The sequence below is a fragment of the Branchiostoma lanceolatum genome, chromosome 3 (genome assembly GCF_035083965.1).
Source record: "Branchiostoma lanceolatum isolate klBraLanc5 chromosome 3, klBraLanc5.hap2, whole genome shotgun sequence".
NCBI classification, from domain to species: Eukaryota; Metazoa; Chordata; class Leptocardii; order Amphioxiformes; family Branchiostomatidae; genus Branchiostoma; species Branchiostoma lanceolatum.
Genome location: NC_089724.1, coordinates 19,395,526 through 19,406,491, shown reverse-complemented (window position 1 = coordinate 19,406,491; position 10,966 = coordinate 19,395,526). Strand labels below are relative to the sequence as shown.

At 38.0% G+C, this 10,966-nt stretch overlaps 2 protein-coding genes across 3 annotated transcripts; one reads left to right on the top strand and one right to left on the bottom strand.

The window, feature by feature from the left end:
• Positions 1–3,167: 3,167 nt before the first annotated feature.
• On the bottom strand, positions 3,168–7,999 carry LOC136430871 (ras-related protein Rab-24-like). Of its 2 annotated transcripts, XM_066421923.1 has the most exons (9): positions 7,539–7,997; positions 6,150–6,218; positions 5,785–5,863; positions 5,261–5,328; positions 4,979–5,078; positions 4,578–4,628; positions 3,998–4,063; positions 3,744–3,788; positions 3,168–3,263 (listed from the first exon to the last, which is right to left on the bottom strand). In XM_066421923.1, the coding sequence occupies exons 1-9, from the start codon at positions 7,656–7,658 to the stop codon at positions 3,205–3,207; spliced, it is 657 nt and encodes a 218-aa protein (XP_066278020.1). In that variant the 5' UTR covers positions 7,659–7,997; the 3' UTR covers positions 3,168–3,204. The 2 variants fall into 2 exon arrangements, with proteins under 2 accessions (XP_066278020.1, XP_066278021.1); XM_066421924.1 differs by lacking the exon at positions 3,744–3,788 and having other exon boundaries at positions 7,539–7,999.
• A 112-nt stretch (positions 8,000–8,111) lies between these two features.
• LOC136430870 (probable tRNA(His) guanylyltransferase) lies at positions 8,112–10,912 on the top strand. Its single transcript, XM_066421922.1, has 6 exons — positions 8,112–8,820; positions 9,280–9,456; positions 9,690–9,859; positions 10,104–10,192; positions 10,378–10,485; positions 10,688–10,912. Exons 1-6 carry the CDS (start codon positions 8,483–8,485, stop codon positions 10,850–10,852), a joined length of 1,047 nt encoding a protein of 348 aa, XP_066278019.1. The 5' UTR covers positions 8,112–8,482; the 3' UTR covers positions 10,853–10,912.
• The last annotated feature ends 54 nt before the right edge of the window (positions 10,913–10,966 follow it).

Sequence of the window (10,966 nt, the reverse complement as noted above, 5' to 3'; positions counted from 1 at the left end):
TACTTGAGGCTACCACACAGATATTTCTGATGGGGTTTGGGGTGCTTCTGTCATGTTGGCAAAAGGTCTCTAGTCCATACATGTAAGATTGTTTGGTTTCAGCCTTGGGTAAAAAGAGTTATATATCCTGTAAATAAAAGTGTTTTAATTATTCTTGTTGTAAGAAGGTACAATTGAATGGGTTGGTGATGAATTTATAAGCTGGTGTAAACCATTGGGGATAACATGATGCCTTTTTACCTTTGTTGATGCTCATGTTTTATCATGATATATTTTTTCCCGAGACATTTTAAGCTCCGGAATCAGACATTTATTACACAGTGCTGGTAGATTCGTATATGGTGGTCACAAATAAACACAACTCTGATTTAGTATATCGATGTCACTTCAAGATACTGTAAGGTAAAGCTTTTTAGTCAAGTACAGGGATGTTTTTGATTTTCAGTCATGCTTAGAAGGAAAGTGATTACTATGAAATTATCCGGACAGGTAGTTGTTCATTTTTGTCTATGATGGAAACACACTGATGACACAAGTTAAGGCACTTAATACATACTAGTAATCTACAGCTACATGCATTTTATTGTATAGTATTTGATACTATCAATTGTTTTGGTTTCAGAGGGGTATATTTGGAAAGGATGCAGTAAAGAATGCCAGACATGAAATTTGTAATGTAAAACTAATCTGAGACATTGTGCTAATTGTGTTATACACATGTATACATAAGCAGTTACTCATCAAGACAATCTGATTTTTTTTTTCTGTTAACATTTTTAAAAAGTCACAAACTCTTTGTGCTACAAATGCAGTAACATGGAAGCTGACAACAATTGATGTATATTTTTGGTAGACTCAACTGAATTAACACCACTAATGGTAATGTAAGGTTTACTGTTATATCTGATAAACTAGTAACCTTACATATTTAGTAAACTTGAAGTTCAGACACACAAAAGGCTTTGTTCACCATGCGAACTCTACAGGTGCTGTGGAGCACCAAGTTGGTTTGTATTTCAACCTTACCTGGGTATTTCAAACTTACAATGTTGATCTGTTTCCTGGTCTGTACATGTGCAGTTAAATGGACCATCAAACAGTCTTCAGAGAAATTTACAGATCTATTTTTGCCTCTGGGTTGTATTGATAAGAGAAAAGATAAATGCTATTTAATCAAAAGGTCTCTGTGGTTGTTTCTTGTTCATTTTTACTTTCTACATTAGATAAAGGTATCTTTAAAATTAGAACTGCTTAACCATATCCGACAATGGGGCAGTACTGCAGATTAGGCCCCATTAGGGTATATTGGACCAGCATATGGAAATATACAGTCTAGGCCTACCGGTAGGCATAAAGCCAGTAAACACTTTCCCAAACGTCCTCACATTTCATTTTAACTTTAAAAGCACAAGTTCACATAAAAAGGCTATTTTTTACGTGCTGTGCGAGACCGTGTTCATCCGTTCACTGTGACCTTCATTCATGTAATCACCATTTCTTGTACGTAACAAGTAGAATAATGTTATAAGGGGAAATCATCTGCTCTCCCTCGACAACGTTGGCCTTTTACTCAACTGTTCAACCAGACATCAGACCACAAAATGATATAACATTACAAGGACATGCCTGCAATATACTATGTGACTGGTTTACTGGGTATACATCCTTTTGACTCAAAAAAATGAGATTCAAGTTTATCTGTTTCGTGAAACAAGATGACTAGGATGAAAAGCAATGGTGTCTTTGTCTATCAGCAGATTCAGTTTTCCTTTGAAAATACTGCGAAGTGTGCGGGTACAATATGACCTTGGACGCCTAGGGACCTGGACTATCTACTGGTGGACTGAGCATACAAAAACACACTGAGACATTAGGATAACTTAATCATATTGGTCACATCAATACATTAAAAGTGTTAATTCCATTTCATATTAGCCATGAACAATATGTACATTTCTTTGGAGGAATAAAAGAAAAGCTATACAGTAAACATTACGTGACATCGTGAGGTCTTCAATCTTACTTCAATCTGAACAAAAACATGCAAAAAAGAAGTCTTCAACATTTCTTTCACATGTTGAGCTGCAGAACCAAGGTTAACAGTTTAACTCTTTGCTAGGTTGCTGGTTCTCAAAGCATAAAATATACATAAGTGTGACACTGAAATGTCAACTTCTTCAATAAATTGCATTATGAATACATTGCATCCACAAAAACAGCAGCATCTTGTGTTTTCATATAGATCACGTACCAAGCTCCACAATACCATTCCTGATCTTAGAGACAAGATGAAACAAAGACACCTTCTGCTAACTGTAATGATGAGAAACATGCAGTCCCTGTTAGGTACCCTAATAATACATCCATCATACAATGGCTGGTTCACTCTGATTAACAATCTTGTATATTTACTGGAAATATAAATGTCTTGCTAGCCATAAAACCAAAGGTTTTGTTACAGTTATTACAAGCCCTTGAATACAACAGTAGCATTTCCCTGCACTGACCTATGCTGTAACATCACCTGAACAGTTACTGACAGTATGCAGTTACAGACTTCAATCTTACGCTTTGAAGGTGGCAACATTTCTAGTTCCAACATCATAAAATATAAAATCTACAATGAGTCAGTTGGTGAAAACAACAATGAGAACAAGAACGATTGCAAACCAATCGGTGACACTGTTGAACAGGAATAATTTGCCAGCGTTTGTTTCAACAGTACTGGATGATAGATATTGGTAATACATGAACTTGCTGAACAAATCTACATAGTTTTGCTGTGTTAGAGGTAGCAGAAAAGGCATTTGCTTAATATAAAAGGCCAGTTATCCAGTACTAGTATTCCATATCAAAGGGGTGTTTACATGAGCATCAGTAAAATGCAGATATTTTTGCCATAGAATTCAGGCACAGTGATTGAAAATACATAAAACAGGATTTCTGATTACTTTACTGTGCTACAGGCAGAAAAAAGGCAGCTTCTTAGATTATTCAATATCTTAAGTTGAAAAGGTGTTTCACTGAATGTTACTTTACAGGAAGCATTTAGCAATCTAACTTAAACAAAACGATAGCTGAAGATATAACCCATCTACAAACTTCATGGATAGGCCTGGTGGCATATTTTGCTGTTAGTGCTAAAATATACAAATGTAAGTGTACAATGTAGAACCTAACTAATGAGTTGTAAATGGAGATCTCCTAGGAACAGCAGCCTCCTCTGGACTTGCCTTGCTCTGTGACTTGGAAGTTCTCGGCACCTACATCACACAATACAGGCAAAATAAACTTTTCATGACATACACACATCCTGATGTAGACACTACAGACTATATTGTTAAAACATTGCTATTATGAGTGTAACATGTACATACAGGTAGACGTATGGGTTATGGTTTATGTGTGACTGATAAAAGATAATGGATGCTATCTGTAATGTCTGACCATATACAAAATCTATCTTGTAGTAACTTTTGTATTGTGTATGAGCTATGTAGATCATACAATGTCCTTGATAGATCTTGGGGGTGTGTTTATTTGTCTTTCTACAATTGTAGTGTGATTTGGACAAAATAGTATTGCCATTCTCAGCAATTTACAAAATCAAAGAAATAAGAAAATAAAAAAATGTTGAACACAGGCAAGAATGCTGGGGTAGTGTAGGAATGAGGCAATGCCTGGAGTGAGGTTTTGAAATGTCATATCTACACCAAACCTGATCTTACAGGACAAGAACTCACCTTTAGAAAGGGAAGTAGAAGGGTATTGTTGGACACTGCTGCAAACTGAATGTAAACAAGAGTCATGCAAGACAGGGATAAGATATAAATAAAAAAGTATCAAAATATTTCTTTTGCATGCACAGAGAAGCAGAAGCAAGCCGTGGTGTTAGTGCTGAACAGAGAACAACAATAAACAAAAGACCAGTAAAATGCAGACTTGAGCAAGACAAACCAATAGCTGTCTCAGAGACATCAGCCAATCAAATACTTACTTTGTACTGTTTGTCGATTGGCAGGGTCCCTAGCAAAACCCTCTGCTACTTTTTCAAACAGTTCACCTGTTGACAAAAAATGTGTGTGTCTTTAAGTCAACACAACAGCATTACCGTAATCTAGACTGGCATTACTCTACTCCAATATAAGAAATACGAGGTCTGATTAGATACATGTATTTAACAAATACATGTAACGTCACTGCCACTTAAGTAAAAGACAAAAATGGTATAACAATTTTTGATACAGAAATACATGTATTGGTAAAAGGCATATGGTCTGAACTTCTAGTGAATAATGGGGCTACAATGTCTGGAAGTGGATTTTGATGAATCATATCCATTGATTGAGTGCACAGCTACAGGTATTTTCCTAATGAATGTTGCTACACATACATGGAAGTTACTTCTTCCTAGTGCTGCTACCAGGAAAATCAGAATTTTGTTACCACAGTCCTTTTGTCCCCCATGCATTATAAAAGTTACCAGTATTTAATGCAATTATAGAAAAGACCAACATTTGGGGAACAATTCTGTTCTAGGCGCATATGTGGACATATAATCATGTGGGTATACTTACTGACATTAAAGCCTGTTTTACTGGATGTTTCTATGACCTCTGCATGGATTTCTGTGTGGAATGGAATGGGTGAAGGAAGAAAGTATATCAAGGCAAGGAAGCTAGGTGAAGTCATCATATGGCATCATTTGGCAATATCTTCTATAACTCCTATCCTACCACTGTTTAACTTGGTCAACACAACGTCTAGCTCTTTTGGGCATTCTATAACCAATATTGCCAGTCCCTACTCGATCTATGTATTATGAGAAGTAATTAAATGAGCAGTGACAACTCTTTCAAAAAAGATATCCATTAGTCCAATCAAAATCAAGCAACAATGTAAATATTTTAGAAATGCTCCAATCCTGACTCTAAGTGTAGAAAATATTAGGAGTAGTATACAATAGTCATGTACTTACCATCAGCATAGTCTGTTGTCATGTGGTAGTCCACTTTTCTGGCTTTTCTGTTTTCTTGTACCAAATCTAGCTTTGTTCCACAGAGGTAGACTCTACAAGCCTAGCAGAACAGTATAACACAAATGTCAGATATCAAGTACTGTATGATGTTGTCAAACTTTCACTTCTACACAAAATAAAACTTTCACTTCTACACATATCATATACATAATCTTATACTGTATATTATGTCTTATCTTATTTGTATAATTTCATTACTAGCATTTTTGATATCTCTCATACCTCCTCATTGTCATTAAGTTCCTTCACCCAGAACTTTGCTCTCTCAAAACTGCCATCATCTGTCAGATCTGTAATAAATTCAGATTCAATAACTGATATAATTGTAAATAATAATGACAGTAAGGATAAGCCTGGTATCCGAACCTATTAGTGAAAGAGGATGAAGAGACTTGGCAGCTATAAATTAGTATAATATAAGCTAGTGACAGATTTGGATATCGGGCTGGCAGCAGATGATAAATCTAAATGCTGCCATACTTTACACACCTGCTTACCAAAATTGAATAACTACTTATGTATATCATACCTCAAACTTCTCAGCCAGAATTCATATAACTACTCAACCTTATTCTTCTACTTTTGTCATACTTAGTTGAGGTGAAGCATGATGCTTTTCAAGAAGCTAGTAGGGCAGTGTAGCTTCAAACACGAAATGAGTACTGTTATCTTTGCAATATCAATTGGATTTCGAATATCTACAGAAACTAGACCCTAAAATATTTCCTCTGGTATGCATGACTTACCATAGCAGACAACAGCAGCCTTCGCACCACGGTAGTAAATTTTACTCATGGCCTCATATCTCTCTGAACCTGCCGTGTCCTGGATATAGAAAGGGATACATATAAAGCACTTCTTGAGCTGGAAGACAGAATTCCCTCTGATTACCTGGATGTGATTTTGATTCTTGTATATATAGCTTGTTACCCTTTGTTCATTTTATTCCTTTTCCATCATTATTGGTGGAGAGACTCATACAACCTAAAATTCTTAGGGTTCTCCTCTCTTCACCTGCCTGCTAATGGTTAATTATTTGTTTTTTATCAATACTTGCTTCATTTCAAAGTAAAGGCAAATAAATCAAATAACTGCAATTAAACAAACTTACCCAAATGCCAAGTGTGACAATTTTCCCATCTACCTCTACTCTCTTGGCTCCAAAAGCTGCACCTATAGTCTGAAGAAACAATAATACACACCTTAAAAATGTTAGCCAATCAGGTCAACTGTTATTGCAGGAACTCATTATTTTCATATCAGGTTAACAAGTCTTGTAATGTTTTAACAGACAAACAACAACAACAACAACAGTACCTGTTTCAATTATAATGATATCATGATCATGTAATCAAACCATCAAAGTGTCACAACAAAAACAGGGGTTCATCTAAATCAGGAAAGAGGGGCGCTGCGCCCTCTTGTTTCAGCCCAGCTTGTCGAATTCAGATTTTAGCTTATTCCCCAGCATACAGCCTTCACCTAGCAATCGATTCTTCCATAAGTACATAGAATTTGCTCCCTCGCCTGTGTGTGCTCCCTCTTGTTTAATTTTTCTAGAAAAACCCCTGCTTTGTATAAGTATCGGAACCCTACTTTGACATGTAAGTTTGAAGGGCCAATCTATGCTTGGTTTTAATAGGTACTGAAGTACTTTCAAGTACACCTGCATGTCCATTAGAAGCAAGACAGTGCTGGTACCTTAAGATTTGATTCGAAATTATGTGGGATTATGCTCCTTGATTGATTGGTATGTATCTGCAGATATTGAATTCAGATCATTATAAAGATTCATACAGCTCCTTGCTATACCATTTCATAAAGCAGGTTTTAAATAAAGTACTGTGACAAAACAGTATTGCTATTTTAATGAAAAAGAATGCAGAACTAAGGTTGGGCCTTGAACTATGCCAGGCTGAACTGCACTGCACTAACAGTAGCAATCAAATGTGGGGCTCAGAATAAATTCCCGGGATCCCATCTGGTCCAATAACAGAACCAATCTGTTGTGTCATTACTACAATACCGGTAGCTGTGGGCACGGGTCAGCTCCCAGGCGTATCAAGCACATGTTTCTTCTGTATCAATAGCACCACTTCTGTTTCATTTTCACACCCAACAATGTTTGTTTTAACAGTTGCTTGGTATTCTATCGCCCGTAATGAATGACATTTTCAACATACTTGATGTAATGATATTATCAAAGAGATGCCACATTTCTCACATTCCATTGTAAAGGTAAAATCTATCATCATTATGTTAATGCAAATTCTATGGCATGATTTAAGAAAAATGCTGCTTGTTATATAAAATAGGGAAATGCAAGCTAACCATAAAATACAAGAAATTGAAACTATCAACACATGTCACCTTTACTTTGCAACTATTCTACAAATGCTATTAGCAAAAATATGTGCATAACAATATATACATAAGGAGCCATGTAAGAAATGGAAAATACACAAACAGGTGATAGCATAAAACTACTAGTAAAACTCACGTTTTGGTAAGGCATTTCCGCGTTGAATCTATCGTGCAGGTACCGCTCAACGAGCGAGGTTTTGCCCCCGTATGCCTTACCGAGCAGCACAACTTTACAGTCCACCCTGCTGCCCGCCATGTTCCCCCACAGTCAGCCCCGCACAGTCACGGTCACTCCGCAGATCGAGAGTGGATTCCAGCGATCACACCCAACTTCATTGACTTTGTCCTCGAGCCTCAGCTTGGGTTCTTGGCAAATTTTTTGCACGACTATTTTGCTCGATCACTTACACTCCAAGCCCTGGAAAGTATGTCGGGTGATTTGCTAGCATGCTCGGGGATTTTAAGTCCGTAGCTTTCGATAGTACCAACTTAATGTGCCGGAAAATGTCATAAAATCAACAAATCATACGCAGAAACTCTTTCTGACAAACATAAACATTTCACACATGACCTAATCACCTTTGATCCCAGGTCAATTACTCAAATGGCCAATGAGAGTTGCTGTCACAAATCAGGTTAGGAAAACACTTAGAGTGGCTCTGTTACTGCAATTGTGATTGGTTCCTTTTTCGCTTCCCATCATTCTTTAGACAAAATGGCTGCGCCCATGTGTTTTTAGTCGGTTGCCCACATTTAGATTCAGTTTTAGTACTTTAACGCGATCAGGCGAGATCCACGTTACTCAGGCGCCACAGTCTAGACAAAGAGCGCTCATAGCAGTATTTTGGGGCATTGTTGACGTGCGACTGTCGAGGTTTGCGTTGGAGAGGACGGTCTCACTTCAACAATTTGTCTTCGTGCCCTCCCCCTACAAATTGTTATCATCTTTCTTTTCTATAGTCTTATGTATCAAGTATATTCTTAGGCTCCGGTCGGTTTGATATTTGTGAGCATCAAAGGAACGTTGCAACGAGATCGCAATTTTGCCAAGGACTATTTGCCCAAATCAATGTTGTCTTCATGAAAAACTTGAGGATTATGCAAAGTCTTTCATCAGCATTTTCCTTGCACACACCCTTAATTCTAACTACACCTACAAATAATCTGTTCCTGCAACTAAGAACATTACGCTTCAGCTGCAACACTACTCAAAGGTCCAACAAAAACGGCAGCTTCCCCTTTTCAATACAGAGAGGTAAGAGGCTAACGAATCGCCTCCAAGCGTTGAAACATCTTAGTTTCTCAACATCAGCGATGGCGAAGAGCAAATTTGAGTACGTTCGTCAGTTTGAGACACAGGATCCTTGTCTCCCCAACACCTGGATTGTGATCCGACTGGATGGTCGGAATTTTCACAGGTAAGTAGTGGTAACAAGGACGAGTTTTCCCATCGCAAATGGACCCTTCGAGACAGACCAGGAAGTCATTCATTATGGACTTGAGTAAATAAAAAGTTGTATCGGGACAATCACAAAAATCTTGCAGAAGACAAAATATCAAACAACAGAGGAACATGCATAGATTGACATTAAACTGTTGCTACGAAAAGATTGCCAAAGATCACAAACTGCACCTGGTCTTGTTGGAAGTTGCCTGTATGTGTAGAGTAGTACCCCTCCTTCCTTCTGTTGAATTTGAAGTGTAATGCTTGAGATGAGGCATGATGCTTTTTCAATACCTGATAGTGCAATGCAGTTTTGATATGGCTTTTATAGCCACCGGGTCAACCCTGCTGTTCCCCATTAGGGAGTCAATACTAAAGTGTATTTCTGACCACTCACATGCTAAGACTATGGTGTTGTTTGTGCTTTCCGCAGATTTTCCACAGATCATGGCTTTACCAAGCCGAATGATGAACGAGCTCTGCAGCTGATGACCAGAGCTGCGGAGACTGTCATGAACGATTTCAGGGACATTATCATCTCTTATGGGCAGAGTGACGAGTTTAGCTTTGTACTGAAGAAATCCACAATGCTTTACAGCAGAAGGGCAAGGTGAGCACATGATTGTGTATTTACTCCTGTTAGCTATGTCAGTACAACAGATTGTCTCTTACAAACAACTTACAATTTTGGCTGTTGCACTTACTCTTGTAACCTCATGTTGTGCTAATCCTCATTTCAGGTACCCAAATTATGGCTCCTTGTGGTAAAGAAATGGTTACGATTTACCAATTATACTTTTCCATAGTAATGTTGTTACATGTACTTTATCTATTCCTCTGCAGTAAGCTGATGACCCACATTGTGTCCCAGTTCTCATCTTCATACGTGTTTCACTGGGCTGAGCACTTCCCCGATAAACCCCTGCAGTACCCACCTGGCTTTGATGGGCGTGTCATCCTGTATCCTAGCAACAAGAACCTCAGGGACTACCTCAGCTGGAGGCAGGCAGATTGTGAGCACTTGGCTTATTTTAATGTTGGTTTTGACGTAACTTTCTACGTAACTAACAGTAACATTGATACTGATTTTCTTTGATAACCCTTTCTGCTTTTCCAAATGAAATGATGTACATGTATTTTGTTCTGTAGAGTTGATGTTAGTTATATGAGTTATGACATTGTGCAAGATGATATTGGACCTACAACAAAAACTTAAGTTAGTTGGATAACATCTTTGACTTCCTTTTTTTCTTACAGGCCACATTAACAACCTGTACAACACTTGTTTCTGGGCACTAGTACAGCAAGGCGGGATGACAAATACCCAGGCAGAGGAGAAAATACGGGTAATGGATGAAGAAAGCAAAATTACTTATAATGGTGCATGGAAAATAGACAACAGCATGAAATTTCCCCTATTTCACTAACTTTTTGTAGGATGCTCTCCTATTAACCTACTTGATGTACAGCCTTCAATCCAGCAGGCATGTAAGAACACATCTCATAATCACACTTGTCTGTTGTTTTGCAGCACACTTTCTCTGCTGACAAGAATGAGATTTTGTTCTCAGAGTTTGGCATCAATTACAATAATGAGCCAGAGATGTACAAGAAAGGCACAATCCTTGTGTGGAAGAGGGTAAGTTGTGGGACTATGTTTAAAGGGTGTTTTTAGATTTTTTTTTAAAAAGGTGCAGGCATGTAGAGGGCTTTGATATGGATTGAACATTTCTTACATGTGGTTTGGTTAATAACTTAAGTACAGTGCTAGGGGCACTATGGGCTTTACACTCCCTACTCAGTGGAACACAGGTTTGATACCTTCATGTGCTGCCCCTCAGGTAGAGGAGACAGTGATGAAGACGTGTCGGACTGCTGAGGACCCGGTAGAACGTCCGAGAAAAGTCACCAAACTGAGAAAGAAGGTTGTGCCTCTTCATACAGACATTATAGGGGACGTGTTCTGGGAAGAACACTCTGATATATTGGAGGATGAATGTTTGTGATATGAAGGATTTATCCACTGGGTTCTGCTGGTCTGGAAGCCAGTAAAAACATATATGTAAGGAGTGTACTGGGATTTTTTCAGATACTGCTTCTTCCAAATGATGTTGAGATGG

What these genes read in the sequence shown, in the direction of transcription:
- LOC136430871 (XM_066421923.1), bottom strand. Translation starts at nt 7,658, where the DNA reads ATGGCGGGCAGCAGGGTGGACTGTAAAGTTGTGCTGCTCGGTAAGGCA. An exon ending in AACTTAATGACAATGAGGAG is followed by an intron (nt 5,079 to 5,260) that starts GTATGAGAGATA and finishes CTGTTCTGCTAG; the next exon opens with GCTTGTAGAGTCTACCTCTG. An exon ending in TTCTACTTCCCTTTCTAAAG is followed by an intron (nt 3,264 to 3,743) that starts GTGAGTTCTTGT and finishes TGTGTGATGTAG; the next exon opens with GTGCCGAGAACTTCCAAGTC.
- LOC136430870 (XM_066421922.1), top strand. Translation starts at nt 8,483, where the DNA reads ATGAAAAACTTGAGGATTATGCAAAGTCTTTCATCAGCATTTTCCTTG. An exon ending in GATGGTCGGAATTTTCACAG is followed by an intron (nt 8,821 to 9,279) that starts GTAAGTAGTGGT and finishes TGCTTTCCGCAG; the next exon opens with ATTTTCCACAGATCATGGCT. An exon ending in AGGCAGAGGAGAAAATACGG is followed by an intron (nt 10,193 to 10,377) that starts GTAATGGATGAA and finishes GTTGTTTTGCAG; the next exon opens with CACACTTTCTCTGCTGACAA.